Source organism: Anabrus simplex, chromosome 2, assembly GCF_040414725.1.
Source record: "Anabrus simplex isolate iqAnaSimp1 chromosome 2, ASM4041472v1, whole genome shotgun sequence".
Lineage (NCBI taxonomy): Eukaryota > Metazoa > Arthropoda > Insecta > Orthoptera > Tettigoniidae > Anabrus > Anabrus simplex.
Window position 1 is genome coordinate 798,836,625 of NC_090266.1, and position 22,647 is coordinate 798,859,271.

General features: G+C 37.6%; 1 protein-coding gene across 2 annotated transcripts in view; it reads left to right on the forward strand.

Moving 5' to 3' along the window:
• The window catches only part of LOC136864463 (UNC93-like protein), a 355,393-nt gene that overhangs the window by 267,184 nt on the left and 65,562 nt on the right, over positions 1-22,647 (forward strand). For both annotated transcript variants that reach the window (XM_067141480.2, XM_067141481.2), the window contains exon 4: positions 12,793-13,009. In XM_067141480.2, the coding sequence (XP_066997581.2) occupies positions 12,793-13,009 (217 nt within the window). The remainder of the gene's footprint in view (positions 1-12,792; positions 13,010-22,647) is intronic.

The following is a 22,647-nucleotide window of genomic DNA, read 5'->3' on the forward strand; positions in this document are numbered from 1 at the left end:
ACGCCTCGAGGAAAATTTTCCCTAATTTTGCATTGCTGTACCTATGCTCTGTAACAGAGTGAAACTGCAAAATTTTGGTGACACTAAAATACCTGCTAAATTTAGCTCATTCAGTTTAGGATAGGCTTTTCAAGTTAAAAAACAAAAATTTATTCCAAGTATATTTCTGAGAAAATCGCAGCTGTATTATTACGGAGCATCAGCGACTGAAACTGTAAAGTACATTGTGTAAAATCTGCTGTAGCTTAAGTTGTGATGTTCCCGTCACTTCTGTGAATACTAATTTTGAAATATGTGTGAGTATGTGGTTGAAAATATTATTATTCAAATGAGTTAAAATTTCATTAGTTCTTTAATACCTAAATTGTATTATTCGTTTATGTATGGTCTGATCTGTTTTCTTGATAAATTTTCACTTAGTTATCGAGTGAGTTTATAAAATAATAATGTTGGCTTTAGAGAGTGTGATGGGGCTGTGACTTTCTTAAAAATATTTTTGCATCTGGGATAAGGAATGTGTTCACCACACACCACTAAGTATCACCAAGAGGAAAAGTCCTATCGGTTTTAATCACTGTATTGATGGGGAGATAGTACCTGATGGGGATCACTGTAAGTACTGTATATAGGTTAAATGTAAGGAATATTCTTCAGTTGGGCAATCATATTAACAAGGTGGTTAAGAAAGATTACATATCTCTTCTCATGGTTATGATGGAATTCAAGGTGTGTAGTAAGGATGTAAAGAGGATGATGTATAAGTCCCTGGTAAAACACCAATTAGAGTATGGTTGCAGTGTATGGGACTCACACGAGGTCTACTTGTGCAGCTCCCCCAACCTAGGCAACTACACTGGCCAAGTAAGTGAAGCTATCCACATCCTTGGTAGATTCACTATTGAAGAAAACTGGGTCTAATTTGTTGGTGTTAATCCTTAGGGCCTTGGTCTTTTTAGAGTTGATCATTAGTCCCATATTTTTCCCTTCCTATACCAAACCTTCGAGCTTTGCTTGCATTTCCCCATATGCCTCAGACAAGAGACACAAATCTTCAGCAAATTCCAGATACTATGTTTTACTTTTCAAGTCACATTCTTCATTACCGCGTCAATTACAACCAAGAGCATAGTTTGCAACAGGATACACCTTCGACGAACTCCTGAACATATAGATATAGGCTCATATATACGGCCCCCATGAATGACCCTACGTGTGTAATCATGGTACATTTCTTGAATGAGATTGAAAATTTGTGTTGACACTCCATAACGCTTCACTTCCTTCCGCATGACGTCTCTGTTGATCAAGTCAAAAGTCAATGAACACTGCGCAGAGACGAGACAACCATTCGGTACACTGCTCCAGAATTATCCTCAAGGTGTTCATTTGGTCGATGCCCAAGCGATTCGGATGAAAGCCTGCCTCTTCTCGTCGGAGCCTCAAGTTGTCATACATAGAATTTGCTAGGGATTGAGAGAAGCTTAATGCCCTTCCAGTTTTTTTGCAATTTGATATACCCTCCGTTTTTGGCAACTTCACCTACAACCTACATCTCCAGTCTGTCGGCATTTCTCCAGTAACCCACACCTTCTTAAATAGAGGCGGCAATATATTGGCAGTGGTGTCCATATCAGTCTTCATGACTTGTGATGGAATGTTGTCATCTCCTGCTGCCTTACCAAAACGCAACTCTCTCAATATCTTCTTGATTTCCTCTACTATTTGAATGCAGATTGTAATCCTTGTATCAGACTGAATCTCTTCTTCTTCTTTTCCTGTTCCTTCCCCCACATCTGACTGATCTTCCATGGACTGCTTTTGAACTGCAGAAAACTGTTCCTGCCATCATTTCAGTGGATCCTCAGGGTTAATTAAGAGGGTTCCATCTTTGCTGCTGACTGGACGGTTTTTCTGCATCTGCTTTCTTACCAGAATTCTGGTGACAGTATCGAGTTCTTTGAGATTTCCATTGTTGGCTGCCTTTACTGCCTGTTGAGAAAGGTCGTCTGTCCAGTTCCTTTGATCCCTCCTCACAATTCTCTTCACTTCAATCAATCAATCAATCAATCAATCAATCAATCAATCAATCAATCAATCAATCAATCAATCAATCAATCAATCCATACTGATCTGCATTTAGGGCAGTCGCCCAGGTGGCAGATCCCCTATCTGTTGTTTTCCTAGCCTTTTCTTAAATGATTTCAAAGAAATTGGAAATTTATTGAACATCTCCCTTGGTAAGTTAATCCAATACCTAACTCCCCTTCCTATAAATGAATATTTGCCCCAGTTTGTCCTCTTGAATTCCAACTTTATCTTCATATTGTGAGCTTTCCTACTTTTAAAGACACCCTACTTTTAAATACTTCCCTATCCTTTGCAGCATATTTTGAATGCAGTTCTGCCTTTCTTGCTCATGTAGAAATGATCATAATGTGAAGCTAAAGTTTGGATTCAAGATGGAAAATTGTGGCAAATATTCAATTATAGGATGAAGAGTAAGCGATTGGGATGATTTATGAAGTAACATTCGAAAAAATTCCAAGTTCTTTGAAAATGTTTAAGAAAAGGCAATGTAAACAACTGATAGGGGATCTGTGTGATTGTACATCGCACTCCCATACACTACATATTATTATTATTATTATTATTATTATTATTATTATTATTATTATTATTATTATTATTATTATTATTATTATTATTACTATTATTATTATTATTATTATTATTATTATTATTATTATTATTATTATTATTATTATTATTATATTAATGAAGTAATATCTGAAGCTTGAAGGTCTCCCTCCATATCAGATATTAGCAATTATTTTGTGCAGGCAGTTGGGAAACACAGATATATCCGAGAGTGAAAATGCATCTAGGGAAATTTTACTGAATCGTGTGAAGAATTGAAGTGTTAGACATGGATAACTTGAAGGAAGCACTGTAGCGATGGACCTAAAAACAACAGCTTTAGGTGTGGTCGGTAAATAGCCACGTGGGTAGCATAGCGCGGGAGATCTCTCGCTCATGATTGGACAGACACGCCTGAACGACCTTGGATAATTCTAGATGGAGTGTGGGAACAGGAAGACTGAATATATGTCCAAAGGATGCGGTCCAGTGGACAGTTTACGTACGAAAAATTTACTTTTGAAGCACTTGTAATTTATACCACTTTTGTGCTAGTGTACTGATCTAGTATGTATACTTGGTCATGTTCGTCTTACGGCAACTTTCAGTAAGCTATGGCCTAGTTTCAAGGCATAGACCAACTGCGTTGAGTTTGTGCAAACTTAAGTGTCTCTTAAAACGAAGTGTTAATGTCAGTGCATAACGTGGTACAGTATGAAAGTGTTACACCACGTGTTGATGGAGAGGCCCAGCAATTTGTGTTGATACACAAAACAGTGAAAGACAATATATATAAATGCATCAGGCAGGCTCATTATAAATGTCAATGAAGTCCTTGCTGTCATTTCCCACTGCTTTTGATCTACGATTATACAATATACACAGGGAGTGTTCCAGGAGATGTTAATGTTTTCAGAGTGAAGCATATATTCTTATGTTTTGATTAAATGCTCATTCACTGATACAAGTCAGAATATATGTAGTTATTTTAGAATCAGTGGAGAAGTTATTGGAGAACCTAAGTGTACTGTAGTTCCTTCCTGTTCAATCATACTTACAGGGTTAGTATGGCCCGTAGCAGATATACCAGTCCGCAGCTTTATGTACACACCCTGGTAGAGAGAATTATCATGCTCTGTCAAAGTTTGAGGGATCCATTTTCGTGAAGTCTGGTTCCCAAATTATGGACATTTCATTTAATAATTCGATTAACTTTATGTATATTTTATGTAATTATATTAACAATTCAATTAATGCTCAAGTGCAAGGTAAGTCACTTTATTTATTTATTTATTTATTTATTTATTTATTTATTTATTTATTTATTTATTTATTTATTTATTTATTTATTTATTATATATAATTAAAGAACATCTGCCACCTGGGAAACAGCCATAAATGCAGATTATGGATGACCGATTATTAACTGAAGCCTGCATATGCGTCCCAACTTTACTACTAAACACTACATATTGAACCCATGACCTTTGTGCCCTAAGAACTTTAAGTATTAATGTTACTACATGAGGCCCCATGTCAATTGTGATGTGGAGCTTGAATATTTCTTGATATCACGGAAGTGACACGTGGCAAGGAGGTGGCTACCATCCTCCCCACGCTATGATACGTGACGTCATCCGCACGTGTCGAATGTGGAAGGATACAGAAGAAAGTTTATATTGAATAAATATATTTAAATGAAAGAATTATTAGTGAATGCAGTATAATGAGGGTCCTGTGTTTATCTATAAGACACTTGGTCTTTATTAAGACGGATTTGAGACTGCTAAGCCATTTCTGGAGATTATTTCAGATGGACGCGCGTGTATAGTTTATCCACGCTAAGTCGACAAAAAATAGTGCCTATCAAATGAGATCATTTAACCAGTTAATTTAATAAGAATAAATTTTAAAGGTTCAGAAACACTACCGCTAGCAACGTAGCAAATATGTAGTTACATCAAAAACTCTTTTGAATACAGTTCATGCAAGTCGAAGAAGTTACGCAAATTTTCTTGCCGGCAAAGGGAAAATGCCTGGAGAGAGGGGTACTGTCTATAAATAAGAAGGGACGCCATGTTGAAACCACTGCATTTGTATCATTGAGGCTGGAGACAGAGGGCTGAACTGTTCTGTAAATCGATCGACAAGAAGTAGACTAAGTCCAACAAACAGATTTTAGCCGATGTGGCTGGGGTCTTGACTCCATGTGGAGATAGTTATTGAGCAGAAGTAATTGTATAAAAGGACGGTCAAGATACTGAAGAAGTATTCATAAATTTTTGTGTGGTAAAGAAAGTAATTCGTGAGCGGGTAATAAATACAATCAGTCGAGTGCGACCAACAAAAACGACAAGTGAAGGGCATTTCTTTTTTTATGCTTTATTTCCAGGAAATAGGAAGAAAAATGCTACGTACAGCCAGAAATCAAAAAATGGCTAAATAAATGACAGAGGGTCGCAGGTGAGCCCAAAAATGGAAACTGACGTAACCGAAGGTAGTTGACATGCCATCTTACCGCCAACTACATCTTGTTTTATGATATCAAACTTATATGTGTTTGAAATGGCTATTTATGACGCAGTTGGTCATCCATATGTTTCTTTGTGAATGTCAGAATACGACTAAAGGGTCATTTGTTTTATTTTCTGCTTGGATAAATTTTTAAGGCGTTGCGAGCGCCGTGTATTGTTGTAAAAAGTTATTAATGAGGGATTCGAAGTGATATTACGTCCAAAGTAGATCGTCATTTCCGTGAATTTATTGTTTATATTTTGTTATGTCAAATTAAGATGTTTATTCGACGTAAAATTTTCAGTTGGAATTTTGTTGGAATTGGTGCGAAAGGAATCTTAGGTTACCCATTGTCAATCGGATGAAAAGGCTGTATGTAGTGTTGAGTAATGCAGATCGGTGAATATTTTCACGAAGTGTAACGTATTTTATGTCCGTTTAAACCGTGTCTGAGTGAGAATATAACAGTAAAATTTGTCAGTCATTTTTGTGAAAATCCAATTTTAAAATAAGAGATCATCGTATGCGAAGTTGTTCATTATTAAAGTATTTGTGCGTGATTATGCGTCGTGGATTCTAAGTATTTTATTTCCAGTTCTTTTGTTAGTGAGAGTTGTCGAGTTTGAGACCAGAGGTTAGATTTGTCGTATGAGTTGAGATAGGATTGCGAATCAGGTGATTGGAAGCCTGTTGTGAACCCGGGAACTTTGGTGTGAGCCCGAGGAAGATTTTATATGTTTGGGATGGAAAGTAGAGTGCTAGAATCCACGCCGGTATTAATTTGCAACGTGTACAATTATTGTGGGACATTTAAAAGTAAATCTATGTGCATATTTGTTTGGTCAGAATATCGTGTTTTGTTCTATTTTGCGAAGTCAAAGGGGTTCATTCTTAGAGGCAGTCATGTACGGCAATAGACATGTGTTTCATGTCGAAACTGACAGGTAGAGCCAGGGTCGTGTGTTTTTCAATGCCGCCAGCTGATCGATAGGGGACAGTTTAGTATAAGGGAAGTTGTGTACAGTGTAACGTATTGAAACGAGACTGCATTCTTGGCAGCGGAGAACATTAACTGCAGGAACTAGTTGAAAATATCATCCGGAAATAACGTGTAGGTTATTAGTAGTGTGAATTTGTTTAATTGAGATCGCAATGTATATTCGAAACCCAAAATTTAGAGTATAATGAGCGAGGTTATCCAATTTCAGGGTTGTCCAAAATATAGAGTGGTGGTAGTGATGATTGTTTTGTTTGTGAGGGTGCACAAACTGTATGAAATGATATGAGAAGATATGACATTGTAATCGAATTACATTATACGGCGAGTTACTTTTGTTTCGTACGTAATTATTAGGGTTATTCAAGTATTAATAACGGCTAGTGTTAGATTAGATTTAAAGTGTGATGTCATGAAACAAGATATAACACTGGAAATAAATGATGTAATTTTTTTCCAGCTGCACGATAACAACAGACAATAACATACAGCGAATAAAAATTAACTTCGTCAAAAGTTGAGTACGGACTTGTGAAAGAAACCATTCGTCCGTGGAGATGGAATTTGTTGTTCATTAAGATTCCATTAAATCATTTTTAATTTATTTAATTAGATTCAGTGGAACCGTACTTGTGAAATAACTTTAAAGCAAGCGAATAACTTGGAGATGCATTCTGGAAATCTTAGTTTATTTTTCTGGGAATATCTAAATATTAACGTAACGATTAAGGGGGACATATGCGGAAGTAATGGATTTTACTGCCACGAAGTATTGTGAGCGTTGTTGTTGTAGCATTATTTGACTTTAATTGATTGAGCAGTAAATGTCTTGGGGTTAGTAAAGTGGAAACGTTGGTCATCAACCTATGTAACTTAATTGTGATTAGCCTTCAGCTTAGGAACTTGGATGGCCATGGGGTCATCAACCTCAGTGACTTAGATTAGGGCCATATGCCATTATAGCATCATTTTCCTTGCGGTCATGATCCACAATGACTTTAAAATAACTTAGAAGTATAGAGGTCGGTCCATGACATAGTCGCAGGTCACATCGATTCAATTAAGGGTCCATGTCGTATAACCACTGTGTGGCACACACTGATTGGACTGCCTTAATTATACCCAGAGCCCAGAGTTCGTGTTACGAGGGCTGGACCATCAAGAATCTTTATGATGGTACATCTAGTCTCACATGGAACCGGAATTTAAGGATTTCCAGACTTTCCTTTCTTTATTTAATAATTGAGACAATGGTTTCTAGTAGGGATGCCCATCAGGCAGTTAAGTCAACGGCTCAAACCAGCGTTCGGCCCCTCTGTGTAAAGATTTTTGTGGTGTTAAGTGGACAAGATAGAGTCCGAATTATACACGGATTACAAATTATTAGTTTCTTCAGTAATTTTTTCTAAAATTAAATACAAATATTTTATGAATAGAACTTTCACTTAAGTAGATAGATTAGAATTACTGAACCCTACCTTTACCTCAGCAAGTGACGAAAAACCCGAATAGACCCAAGAGACAGATCTCATGAAATTTTGCTGATAGGTAAGGAAGGTAGGTATCCTTCAGAGTGGGCCAAAGGGTTCAGTAAGTAGGTAATATTTGACAGCAGGGCTCCTTTGATAATATTCTTTGATGTTCTTGTTGCACAATAATAAAAAAATTCTGTTGTGCTCTCATTCTTTCTTGAGTGTTCCACGGCTTTCTTCCCTCTCCAATGACTCCATTCGTACTGTCTTAATACCTTGACAACCTAATAACTCAACCTTTCTCCTATGGAGCATATTTTGGACTTGATAGGATACTGATCATGCCAACATAATGACAAATTATTCTACCATTAGGGAACAACCTGGAATCTTTATTCAGAAATACCAGTCCGAAAGGCCAGTTACAGTAAGTCCGAGTGAATGTAAGCCCTATTTCTTACTTTCTTATAGGTGATGATCTAAACATTGTTGTTACTGTTTGGGTCATCAATCCATAGATTGGTAGATGCAGCTCTACATGTCATCCTATCTTGTGCTAATATTTTAATTTCTACAGAACTACAATATTCTACATCTATTCTAATCTGTTAGTCATGTTCATATCTTGATTTACCTGTACTGTTCATATCAACTGCACTTCCCTCAAAAACAAACTGTACAAGATCTGGATGTCTCAGGATGTATCCTATCAGTTATCTCTCCTATTTGTCAAATTTTGCAACATCATACTCCTCGCACCAACTCGATTCAGTGCCTGTTCATTTGTGATCAAATCCACCCATCTTACCTCGACATTCTTATAACAACAATAGCGTATGACCTCCGGAGAGGCTTGGTGCAGGTCTTTCAAGTTGATGCCCAGATGCTTTCCCAGCCACGTAGTTGTAATCTGGCTCTTGAGAGCAGTTTCTCAACTAACTGAATCATTTCTTCCTCTGATTAATGGAATGTTACGCAGTTGTCAACAAAAAATGATTTCTTTAACAGTTGTGCTGTTTCTTGTAGCTCAAGTGTACTGTTCTTTAATGTAGATCAAGTACTGCATCCAACAAAAATAGACTGCACGTGAGCCTAAGCACAACCTGCCAATGTCAGAATATCTTGAATTACTTCATTGAAACATCTTGCCACCATAGAAATTTCAAAGAATCCCTGTTAGAAGGAGCGACAGAAATTTGTAGAAAGGGTATCCAACTTCCATAAATAGGTTCGAGTGAGTACAAAGTTAACATTCATGTTACCAGCATGCTATAGAAGTCAGAAGGACTGTTCAGAGGTAGTCCCCCTATAACTACCCAGTCAAGTCGAATCCACACCCCAGGGTTTTACTCATCCAGTGATAAGTGTTCTATAAGCGTCAGCTCCTAAAAGTAGCTCAATTTCAGACGTCCCTTCTCCACAGTCTGAGACAAAGATTCTATCGTAAGTTCTTTCATCCAAGGACCTCTTTTAAGTCATGGGATATTACCACAAATAACGAGTTGTTCATGTCGGGAATCTTAAACACATACCCACCATCTAAACTGCTCAACTGTACTTGATAATTTAAATGAGTCTGCTTTTCTGATTCAGTACTTTCAACCAGAGCATGAATCATTTTTCAGATCCTGATGGCCTCACTCTGATATCATCTAGTAATTACTTTAATATACAGAATCGCTGTGATCCACTGTCTGTAAACCCTCTTACAACGCGATGCCATGTGCTCTTCATGATCTTCAGCATTAGGGCCTGTAGAAGAACTTCCAAGTTACTATTCTGGTTACTCAGGGTACTACTGGCAAAGTCTTGTTTTTCTGGTTCTGCTTCTTTATTTTTTGTGAGAATATTCAAAGGCAAGTTTGGACACACTAGGTTAATATGTTTCTTTCCAGAGAAATTACACTGTACATTACTCTTACAGACCTCAGCAGTGTGACTCGGTCTCAAGCAATGAAAAAGTACCCAGCTTTCATTAAAATATTATTTCTTTCCACCAGAGTCATCTTCTGTCCCTTAAAGCACTCATTGCTGTCATGTGGCTTGCTGCAGAAACTACAGACATTTCTAGGATTTCTAATATCTCCTGAAAACAGATTACTAGCTGTGGCCACATTTTCTACCTCATTTACCATACGTTTCAAATTTGTGAGCTTCTGATTTGCTTCATTAAATCCTCCGTTGGCAAGGATGATTCTCTGTTCACCTTCCACTTCATTCTTGAGGAATAATGCCAATCATGAGAGCTTGTCACAGTACGAATTCTCGGTTGATTCATTCACAGAAAAAGGAATGGAATTCCTAAGCCAAATTTTCAGCATGTGTTCTGGTGAAGACGACTCAACTAACGAAACAAGAATGCTGCATACTTGTCGCTAGTCATGCCCAGAGATTCGAGTGACTGCAGGTAGGATTCCAAGCAGTCATAGAGCTATAGGAGAGTGAGTCTTTGTGTTGAAATAGCATTTTGAAGTCCAAGTAACTCTCGAACGTAAAATTCTTCCAGCAACTCTTCTCTGCCGAATCTACTCTGAGGACAGTGAATTGCATTTTCAGAGTTATGAGCTGTTGGGGGAAAACTATCCACTACATTCCCGGCTGTACTCCCCTTTACAGTTCTTCTTCTTCTTCTCCTTCTTCTTCGTCGTCGTCGTCGTTTTGCCTCATGACTGAGGCGTCGTGACTATCATAATATTCAGCCCTCTAGCCGATGAACCATACTCCGCCATTCTTCCCTATCTAAAGCTTTCAATGTGGCTGATCTCAGCGAACACTGTAGGGGGCCGTTCACCATGTCAATCCATCGCGTTGGTACTCGTCCTCGTTGTCTGGTTCCCTGGACTTTGCCCTCAATAATCAGCTTTTGAAGACTACAACCTCGGCGCATTATATGTCCAAAGTAGCGTACAATCCGCTGAGAGACCTTACACGATAGGCGAACTTTTATCTGAAGTTGGTTCAGGATTGATGTGTTCGTGCGATGAGCTGTCCAAGGAATCCTTAAAATTTTCCTCCAGCACCACATTTCAAAACTTTCTATCCGTTCACGATCACTTTTGAGGATGGTCCACGTCTCTGCGCCATACAAGAAGACTGAGAAGACTAGAGATTCAACGAGCTTCTTTTTGTATTGATGGTGATGTTATTATCTTTCCAGATCTTCCGCAGACGGATCATTGCCACCTTTGCTATTTCAATTCTTCGCTTTATTTCATCTTTGGAACCACCAGAATTGGATAGTAAGAAGCCCAAATATACATACCGATGTACAACTTCACACCCTCCAATCTGTTTGATATGTGGACTGTTGTTCTTACGATCAACAATCACGGCTTTGGTTTTCTGTCGATTTAGGCGTAATCCAATTTCTAGGCTTGCTTCCTCTACTCTCTTAATCAGCTCTGTCAACTCCTCTTCAGATGATGCTATCTAGGTGGTGTCATTAACAAATCTCAAGTTGTTGATCTTGCATCCCCCAATGGAAAACCCTTTGTCCCCGCCATTTAATGCAGTTATCATTGCATATTCACCATAGAGATTGAAAAGTAACGGTGACAGGATACATCCCTGGCGAACTCCAGGCCTTGTACGAAACTGCTGAGACTGTTTGTTTTGAATCTTCACAGTGGCTGTATTTTCCTTATACAAGGACTTGAGGAGATCAATCAAATGGAGTGGCAAACCCATGTCATCAAACATTTTCCTAAGATGGTTCCATTTGACAATATCGAAGGCCTTTTGGTAGTCGATAAAGCACAGGTATACCGGAACATTGAATTATCTAGCCTTTTCTATGATTTGTCTTAGGCTTAAGATCTGTTCTCGAGTGCCTTTTCCTTTCATAAATCCAGTCTGGATTTCAGGAATTTGATACCCTACGAATGCCCGGAGTCTCTTGTACAGGATATGAAGCATAACTTTACTGGCATGTGAAATCAAAGCAATTAAGTGATAATTTCCACATTTTTTCCTCGATCCTTTCTTGTGGATTGGGACAAAGTTTGACTGTACCCATGCCTCGGGGCATCTTCTAGAATTCCATATTGTTTGGCAGATTTTCAACAGCATTTCAATTCCAGCATCGTCTGTAGCTTTCAAGACTTCTGCACTTATTCCATCAGGTCCACACGCTTTTCCAGTTCTCAGCATTTTCAAAGCCATTTCTATTTCATCTCGGAGGATGTCAGGTTCAGGCTCTGACTGTTTGTCTATCTTCACTTGGTCTTGTGCATTACATTGTTCAATGTAGAGATCCTGGCAGTACAACCTCCATTTTTCTAGAACATTATCTATGTCCACAGCATCATCACCCTGTGAGTTCTGTATATTTCACGAATATGGCTTGAATTCTCGAGTGATTATTCTAATTTTGTCAAAAAGATCCTTGCTGTGGTTTTGATTTGCATGGTCTTCAATCTCAAAACAAATGTTACTAAGGAAATTATTCATTTAATAAAGTTCAATCTTACCTTTCTGTGGTTTGTTTCAGCCATCATTGCATCCTAAGTTTCAATGAACAACACACATATCTGTTTTCTTGCTTTGGTTATTTTATCCATTTTGAGTTGAAACTTACTCGTTTGTTCACATTGTTTTAAAAAAAAAGGTCCTATCATGGTTGCCCCTTATGTTACACCGAATCTGAAAATCTACAATAAACGAAATTAATCCAACCATTTTGCTATGTATGCTTATATTCCTTCTATCATCAATAATGTATATTATTCAACAGACTTTCAAATCATGAAATACAATCAAAGTTTCAAAGAATAACACAGTGTTGACACAAAGAACACAAAATGATGGGTACTTTCCATTTAGTTTCTGGATGTGACAATTGTCATCATCTCATTTATTTTTTTCTATTTAATTCAGCACTTTGTGTGGATAAAGAACTTGTTATTTAATTTCATGAATATATATGCTACAGCTACCTATTTATATCTCAGTTGAATAATTTTCTTTCAATATTTGGATATTACTTCAGAGCATGTACATTGCTAGGAAGTTGAACTTGTATTACAATGGCCTTGTGTTACACTACTTGGTACACATTCTTGCACAAGTGGTTGGCTCTTTAGTACATCAATTTCAGGCAATATTGTGACAAATCAGAGTCTGAGATACGACATGTTAATTGTTATTATAATATGGTTGTATTTTTGTCCACAGTTTTCTCATCTGGGGCTACTGAGGATACCACAGGAAGGATTTATGGAGATTTGAGTGATATATGTGGAGCCAATTTCTACCCTCAGGATAAAGATTCCAACAATACCAATGCCATTCGCCCTTCTGATGAGAAGATCTACACAGTGGCTGGTATTTACTTGGCATGTATGGTGTGTGCATGCCTCATTGTAGCATTTGGTGTGGACTCCCTTAAGAGGTACAGTAACTTTCACCTTTCTAACCAATGGGTTGTCATTATGTCAGCATTCATCAACAATCATACCAGAACAGTGTACATTTGAAATTTCTGTGGATTTGAGAAGAAAATTAAAGTGAGAATGTAATTCTTTTTACTATATGGAATACCTGGAATGATACTCCTAATATGAATATTTAATCCAAGGAGCTAATTGAGTATTGGAGGAGGTAAATTCTGACAGTGTATGAATTGAAGTAGGTATGGAATTTTAGGTATGTCAGCCATAGTAGTATGTTAAAAATTTTGCAGGCTGAAGCAGTATAAAATTGGTGAAAGGTGTGAGTAGCAACAGGATTAACAGCATTATTAGTCCAGGGCTACAGGATCATGAATATATAAACTGGGGACATATATTAGATGATCTAATAAGAAAAATAAAAGAGGAAATATCTATAAACATCATAATGAAAGAATTATCATTGTCAAAACTGACACCAAATAAATGCCCTCTAGCTTAGGTGTATAGATCTATATGAGGCAGTTCAGCAGATGATAGAAAGATGTCAGATAAGGTAAAAGACAGAACACTGCATTGTCAGAGAAGATGAGAGAATAATATTGTAAAGAAAGCTTGCACTGTTACATAACTGTTGATATCATTATCATAGCTGTGGAGATCCATTGCAATGATTGATAAAACATAGTTGAAGAAGAACAGGAACAAGCTAGGAGAATACAGAATAAGTCAAGATAAAAAATAATAGAGAAATCAGATTTGTAGAATTCTATTTTGATCACAAATTTGTCATTGCTGAAGATCAAACATTAACATCTGCATAAATGAGGCCTGAATATACCTGTAGGTTTCAGATGCTTCTAATAATGGTTAATCTGAGCTTAGGAATAAGATCCAAGTTTCCACAATGCTTATAATTGCAGCCTTTAACATAACTTGGTGGTGATGAAATGCCAGCTGAAATTGACAAGATTGAAGGAAGGGAAATATCTGAATGATGATAGGCAAATAAGTTAGAGGAAGTTTCAAAAAGAGTGTTATACATGAATCTACTGAAAAAGGTAAAACGAAAACACCATTAGTCAAAAATGATTACCCCATAGGAGATGAGATAAACATGGCATCAATGAAAATAGGGGAAGATAAATTATATCTGGTCTATATTAACACTCAGTTCGCATATGTTTTAGCCAAGAATGAGTAATGATAAATAAATAAAATTTAAGTACTGAAGAGCATAACAGGGCTAATGTTGTAGACAGAACATGTTGGGTTTCAAAAGATAAACTGCTGAAAGTTAAATGGAATGTTGTATTAAGTGACTGAGCCATAGTAGTAGGTTTGAAAATCTGAAATAGAAAATTTGTAGGCAGGAAACATGTTCTAATAGCGTTCACAAACAGTGCACTGTACACCTGAAGTCACTCCTACATGAAGCCTTCTGATGTGGATTGCACCATTTATCACACAATGTAAAGTGTGGGAACAGCATTGCAGATACGGAAGGTAATTTTTTTATTTTTCATAGCAGTCACAATATTTGCAGTGGAGTCTGTGGTAACTCAAACATCCTCTTCTCCATTTGTTGATGATACTGGCTAACCATTCAGAGATCATGTCTGTGGTGTGGTACCCTCCAAGCTTGGTAGTCTCTAAACATGTGAACTTGAGTACCCCATTTGTTACAATATGTCCCATGACAGTGAGATACCTATCCTGCACATGGACCTTCAGCAGTTTGTTCTGAGTGTTTCATTTTTAGCACTCAATATATCAGTCTTCACTGTGTTGTAAACTTCCCCATATAGTGTTGATATAAGTATCCATATCACATTACTGAAGTCCAATATTGAGTCAGGTCAGGATCATCCTGCTAGCGTATGTGACAGAGGATGGTATAATCTGCAACTGTCTGGCTGAGGGTCAAGTGGCCATTACCAAACTTGACACCCAAAAGGGGGACCAATGACTAGGAATGGAGAAGCCCTCCCTTTGGAGGCCAGGCAAAGTCTTTGTGTAGGAAATGACCAATAAATTCATCAGAAAGGTGAACATGGACAATGGTCTAGATGGCAGAAGAAGACACCAGTCCCAATGGCAGATAAAGAGGAACAAATTTCTCTTGTCAGCAATGTTTGAACTTCTGTGAAGTGGTTGCAAAAGTGATCTGTATTCCTAAAGAGCAGTCTAAAGTTTCACCTGGCATTAGGTAAACACCCGTGGGAGTGATGACTCCACTGTATACATACATATATATAGGTGACTGAGCCATAGTAATAGGTTTGACATATATATAAGTTCAGAAGTACGATATCATACATAGCGTATGTAGATAGGATATAGTACACCCTGCTGCAAGTGGTGCACAATTCCTTGGGCACTAGGATAACTGAAAAATGGGTGACAAGTTACAAACAACATGATGGTGGCCATAATCAACCTTATGATCCTGACAAGAAAGGCAGAAGAATTGGTATTTTTATGGAGAAAGATGGTATAGAAATTATGGGGTTGAGCAGAGTTGAATGGAAGGGGAAAGGAAAGAAGTGAATGTGGAAAGGGTATTCAGTAAACTGGAGTGGTGGCAGAGAGGCAAAAAATGGAGTAGGCCTTATAATTTCAAAACAGCTGGAAGAGTATGTGGGTCTGGTTAAGATGCAGCAGGTTGTTATGCTACTTAGGTTCCAAAATGGGTTAAAAAAAGTAAATAATTGCAATGTAAATTTTAATCTTATACCAGTTGCATAGTATTATTTGAAATATTCCACATACTGTATATGAGTTGACTATGATTGTAAGTATAGGAGATATTATAAGTAGAATTTTGTGAACAATATAAATTTATTAAGGATGATCTGTTTGTTTAATAGAAAAATTGTTAACCTAAATTGTAAATTATTGTATTCTAGAAAAATCTTCTTCTTCTCTTGTTGATTTAAAATTTAGTGCTTGACAATAATCTATTTTAGTGTACCATTTGCCACCGAGGTAGACACCTCATTTGGAAATAAAGAGATTTTGATTTGATTTGATATGGGTAGAGTACATAAGCAACAGGATAATGAAAATTAGACTGAGAGTGAGGATTGAATTGAAGGACTTCATTCAAATGTATGCACCACATACAGGGAAAAATGGGAAGATATTGAGGAATTCCTGCAGTATTCATGGCAAGAAAGGTGATAGCTGACGTGGAAGTGATTACAATGAGAGACTTAAATGCACAGACGGGAAGCAAATGACAAGAAAAAGAAGAAGTAATCAGACCATATGGGTACAGGTAAAGGATGAAGAAGGAGAGAAATTAGTTGAGTTTTGTGAGGGGAATGAAATGATTATGGACAATACATGGGTTTGTAAGAAAAGCAGCAGAAAAATTATAACAAATTAACAACAATATCCACTACAGATCTGTATTTAGGGCAGTCACCCAGGTGGCAGATTCCCTATCTGTTGTTTTCCTAGCCTTTTCTTGAATGATTTCAAAGAAATTGGAAATTTATTGAACATCTCCCTTGGTAAGTTATACCAATCCCTAACTACCCTTCCTATAACTGAATAGGCCTATTTGCACAAATTTGTCCTCTTGAATTCCAAATTTATCTTCATATTCTGATCTTTCCTACTTTTAAAGACACCACTCAAACTTATTCATCTACTAATGTCATTCCACGCCACATCTCCACTCACAGCTCAAAACATGCCACTTATTAAAATTTTACAATTTTACAATTTTACTACTTAGACGAGCAGCTCATCTTGTTCCTCCCAAATCTCCCCAGCCCAAAGTTTACAACATTGTTTTTATGCTACTCTTTTGTCCAGAACAAATAGAGGTGCTTTTCTTTGCATTTTTTAAGTTCCTGAATCAAGTAATCCTGGTGAGGGTCCCATACACTGGAACCATCCTCTAGTTGGGGTCTTACTAGAGACTTGTACGCCCTCTCCTTTACATCCTTACTACAACCCCTAAACACCCTCATAACCATGTACAAAGATCTGTACCTTTATTTACAATCCTATTTATGTGATTACCCAAATTAAGATTTTTCACTATGTTAACACCTAGGTATTAACAGGAACATTCACCCTATCAACACATTAATGAAAACTGAATGGACTTTTCCCATTTGTGAAACTCATAACCTGACTTTAACCCCGTTTATCACCATACAATTGCCTGCTGTCCATCTCACAACATTACCAAGGTCATTTTGCAGTTGCTCACAAACTTTTAAATTATTTACTACCCTATACAGAATAACATCATTCGCAAAAAGCCTTATTTCTGATTTCACTTCTTTACTCATATCATATATATATATATATATATATATATATATAAGAAAATATAAAGGCCCAATAATACTGCCTTAGGAATTCCACTCTTAATTATTACATGGTCAGATAAAGCTTTGCCTATTCCAATTCTTTGAGATCTATTTTCTCAAAATATAGTAACCCATTCAGTTGCTCTTTTGTCTAGTTCAATTGCACTATTTTCTGCCAGTAGTCTCCCATGATCCACCCTAACAAATGCCAAAGACAGGTCAATTGCGATACAGTCTATTTGACTTCCTGAATCCAAAATATCTGCTATATCTTTCTGGAATTCTACAAGTTGAGCATCAGTGGAATAACCTTTCCTAAACTCGAACAGCCTTCTATTGAACCAGTTATTAATTTTGCAAACGTGTTTAATATAATCAGAAAGATTGCTTTCCCAAGCCTTACATGCAATTCATGTGAAGCAAACTGGCCTGTAATTTTCAGCTTTGTGTCTATCACCCTTTCCTTCGTACACAGGCACTATTATGGAAACTCTCCATTCATTTCATATAGCTCCTTCATGCAAACAATAATCAAACAAGTACTTCAGATATGGTACTGTATTCCAACCCATTGTCTTTAGTATATCCCATGATATCCTATCAATTCCAGCCACTCTCCAAGTTTTTAAATTTTGTATCTTATTGAAAATATTATTGTTATCATAGGTAAATTTTAATATTTCTCTATATGTAATCAAAAATCTTTACATATTGCTGACTGAATACCTCTGCCTTTGAAGATCCTCATATACACATTCCCCTTCTTCATTAATGGTTCCTGGCATGTCATTCTTGGAACATATTTCTGCCTTAAAGTACCTGTTCATACCCTGCCATTCTTAGCTGGAATTTGTGTGACAGACAATTATGCTTGCCATCATGTTATCCTCAGCTGACTTCTTTGCTAGATTCAATTTCCTAGTAGGTTCCTTCAATTTCTCCTTACTTCCACAGCCATTTCTATACTTCTTTCAAATCTACACCTCCTTCTACGTCTCTTTACTTCTCTGTTATAATATAGTGGAACTTTACCATTACTTATTACCTTTAAGGGTACAAACATATTTTCACTTTACTCAACAATTGCCTTAAACCCATCCCAGAGTCTGTCTACATTTTTTTTAACCATTTTCCACGGATCCTAGTTACCTTAAAAACTCATTCATGCCTGTTCTATCAGCCGTATGGTACTGTCTAATAGTCCTAATTTTATTACCTTTCTCTCACATTTATTTTTAACTATGGCAAAAACAGCTTTCTGATCACTAATACCATCTATTACTTCAGTTTCTCAACAGAGCTCATCTGGTTTTACAAGCACCACATCCAGAATATTCTTCCCTCGACTTGGTTCCATCAGTTTCTAAATCACCTGCCCTTCCCATATTAACTTATTTGCAATTTGTTGGTCATGCCTCCTGTCATTCGTATTACCTTCCCAATTGACATTTGGTAAATTGAGGTCGTCCGCTACTGTCACGTTCTTTAAACATATCAGATGTAAGGCTTTTCAGGCATTTGCTCTATTAACCAGTATCCCTCCTACACAGTATTCCACTGATAACATTCTCCACTTCCTTAAACCTCAACCATGCATCATTTACCAGATCCCACCCATCCCCAATTATCTTCCCTCCTCCTTCCCTTCTACTTTATTCAAAATATGCCTCAACCTAATTCCTGGACAACATTCTAACCTGGTTCCCTTTCCTCCACACACTTTTCCCAGATGTCTAACAGTGGAATCCCTCATGTTCCTTTCCATACCATTTCCCACATAGCTGATTATCTTATCAAATAATTCTGCATCAGTGTCAGTGCTTCCCTTTCCCTGTCTCTGCACTCCAAAGACATCAAATTGCCCATTACGTTAAAAATGAGCCTTACACGTAGAATTTCATGTTTGTTATCTTTAAGATTTTCGTAGCTAACAAATTCTTCTTCCACCAGAATGAATACTCCGCCTCCCTCCATTCCTATCCTATCTCTGCAATACACATTCCAGTTCTTTGAGAATATTACTGCAACCATTATATCATTTCTCAGCCATAATTCAACTCCCATTACAATATCTGGTAAGTATATACCTATTAAATTACTTAATTCTATTCCATTCTTTACATTACTTCTACACTTCAACACTAACATTTTTAAGTCATCCCTACTAGACTTCCAAATCCATGTACCCTCATCACTACTCCAAAGGCCACCCTGTTTCCCTGAATGTACCTCCCTAAAAACTTTCTAAACAAATTTCCTAAATTATAAATACCACTGCAGTTTAAGTGAAGGCCATCTGATCGCAGGTCTCTATCCCCTACCCACCCATTAGGATCGAGAAATCTAACTCCAAGTTTCCCACATACCCACTCCATACTCTCATTTAAATCCCCAAACACCCCCCCAGTCAGTATCCCTCCTACACAGTATTCCACTGATAATGTTCTCCACTTCCTTAAACCTCAACCATGCATCATTTACCAGATCCCACCCATCCCCAAATATCTTCCCTCCTCCTTCCCTTCTATTTTATTCAACATATGCCTCAACCTAATTCCTGGATAACATTCTACCCTGGTTCCCTTTCCTCCACACACTCTTCCCGGATGTCAAACAGTGCAATCCCCCATCACCAGAGCCTCAAACCTTCCCACCTCATTTGATCCCCACCCCACCCCCTTCTTAGTCAGCCCTATCTTTCCTGACAGCTGCACTTCCTCCTTCCTGTACTTCCTCTTCCCTTTCCTCCCCTCCATGACCCTGTTCCACCTGTCTTTTCCTTTCTTTTACTCTACATTTCCATTTCCTCCCTTTTCCTCTCACTTCCACACTTCATAGAAATAGTTCCCTCTCTCTCATCTTCCTTCTGCTGTTCTACCTGCAGTGACTCATACCAATTTCTCACAGACATCTGTCCTGTATTTTGATTCTGAATAGAGCCCTTAGCTTGCAATCTCCTTCCCTTTAGAACATTCAACCACCTGTCTTCTACAATTCTCCATTTTTCTTCCTGTCCCTCTTTTATACCTACTGTATCCTGTACATTGTTTGAGGGAAGACTACCTTCCTTCCTCTCTTCTGTGAGAATGCTAATTATCTCCCTCAATCTCTCCATACCCTCCTTCATACTCCTTAACGCATGGCCATACCCACAGTTCTTACACTTTCACTTCCTTAACCATTCTTTATGGAATAATGAAAAGAAGAGTAAAAATTAAGAAATTACTGTTTGCAAAAAAATTAAAGGAAAGGAATTTCATCTATGATACTACACAAAGATCACACAACAATAAGGTAATTAACCTACTACTATACTACAGTACCACTTAGACTTGCTTTATATTTTACCTAGGCCTCCCTCAAACAATGTACAGGATACATTAGGTGTAAAGGAGGGATGGGAAGGAAATGGGGGAACTGTAGAAGACAGGTGGTCTAATGTTTTAAGGAGAAGAAGATTGAAGGCTAAGGGCTCTGTTGAGGATCAGAATTCAGGACAGGTGTCTGCGAGAAATCAGTACGAGTCAGTGCAGGTAGAACAACCGAGGGATGATGAGGAACAGGGAACTGTTGTTGATATGTGTGGAAGTAGGAGGAAGGGAATAGGTAGGAAAGGGAAATGTAGTGTAGTGGAAAGGAAAAGACAGGTGGAACAGAGTCATGGGAGGGAGAATAGGGAGGAGGAAGTAGCTTCTGCAGCAGTGAGAGAAGATAGGGCTGACCAGGAGGGGAGGGGTTCAAATGAAGTGGGTAGGGTTGAGGCTCTGATTCCATAGTTACACATGTGGGGAAAGTGTGTGGAGGAAAGGAAACAAGGGTAGGGTGTTATCCAGGAATTAGGTTCAGGCAGATGTTGAGGAAAGTAGAAGAGAAGCAAGAGGGAAAGGAGAAGGTGGTAGTGTTTCACGTTGGTACTAAAAACGTTAGGCAAGCAGGTATAACTACCAACATAGTTGGAGATGTACGGGATCTGGTAAATGCAGCACGGATGAAGTTTAAGGAAGCGGAGATTGTTATCAATGGAATACTGTGTTCGAGAGATACTGACTGGAAGGTGATTGGGGATTTGAATGAGACTATGGAGTGGGTATGTGGGAAACTGGGAGTGAAATTTTTAGATCCTAATGGGTGGGTAGGAGATAGGGATCTGCGCTCAGATGGCCTTTACTTAAACCGCAGTGGTACATATAAGTTAGGAAAGTTGTTTAGGAGGGTTATAGGCAGGTACATTCAGGGAAACGGTGTGGTCTAGGGCACAGTGTTAAGCAAAGAGGGAACTGGAAATCAAATAGGGATGACATAAAAATGTTAGTGCTCAAGTGTAGAAGCACTGTAAATAAAGGAATTGAATTAAGTAATTTAATAGATATATACTTACCAGATATTATAATAGGAGTTGAATCATGACTGTGAAATGATATAATAGATGCTGAAATATTCTCACGGAACTTGAGTGTGTATCGTAGAGAGAGGATAGGAATGGTAGGAGGGGGAGTATTCATTCTGGTGAAAGAAGAATTTGTAAGCTACGAAAAAGTTAAGGATGAAAAACATGAAATTCTGAGTGTAAGGCTCATCTCTAAAGATAATAGGCAACTTGATGTCTTTGGAATGTACACACCGGAAAAGGGTAGCGCTGACACTGATTCAGATTTATTTGATAAGATAATCAGCTAAGTGGGTAACGATAAGGAAAGGAAAGTGATTGTAGCTGTTGATCTCAATTTACCAAATGTCAGTTGGGAAGGTAATGCGAGCGACAGGAAGCATGAACAGCAAATGGCAAATAAGTTAATATGGGAAGGACACGTGATTCAGAAAGTGATGGAACCAACTAGAGGGAAGAATATTTTGGATTTGGTGCCGATAAAATCAGATGAGCTCTATAGTGAAACCGAAGTAATAGATGGTATTAGTGATCACGAAGCTGTTTTTGCTGTAGTTAAAAATAAATGTTAAAGAGAGGAAGGTATTAAAATTAGGACTATTCTGCAGTACCATATGGCTGATAAAACAATCATGAGGGAATTTTATAAAAGTAACTATGTTCGCTGGAAAATGGTAAGTAAAAATGTAAACAGACTCTGGGATGCGTTTAAAGCAATTGTTGATTAATGTGAAAATAGGTTTGTTCCTTTAAAGGTGGTAAGGACTGGTAAAGATCCGCTATATTATAACAGAGAAGTAAAGAGACTAAGAAGAAGGTGCAGGTTGGAACAAAATAGATTTAGAAATGGTTATGGAAGTAAGGAGAAATTGAAGGAACTTATTAGGAAATTGAATCTAGCAAAGAAGTCAGCTAAGGATAA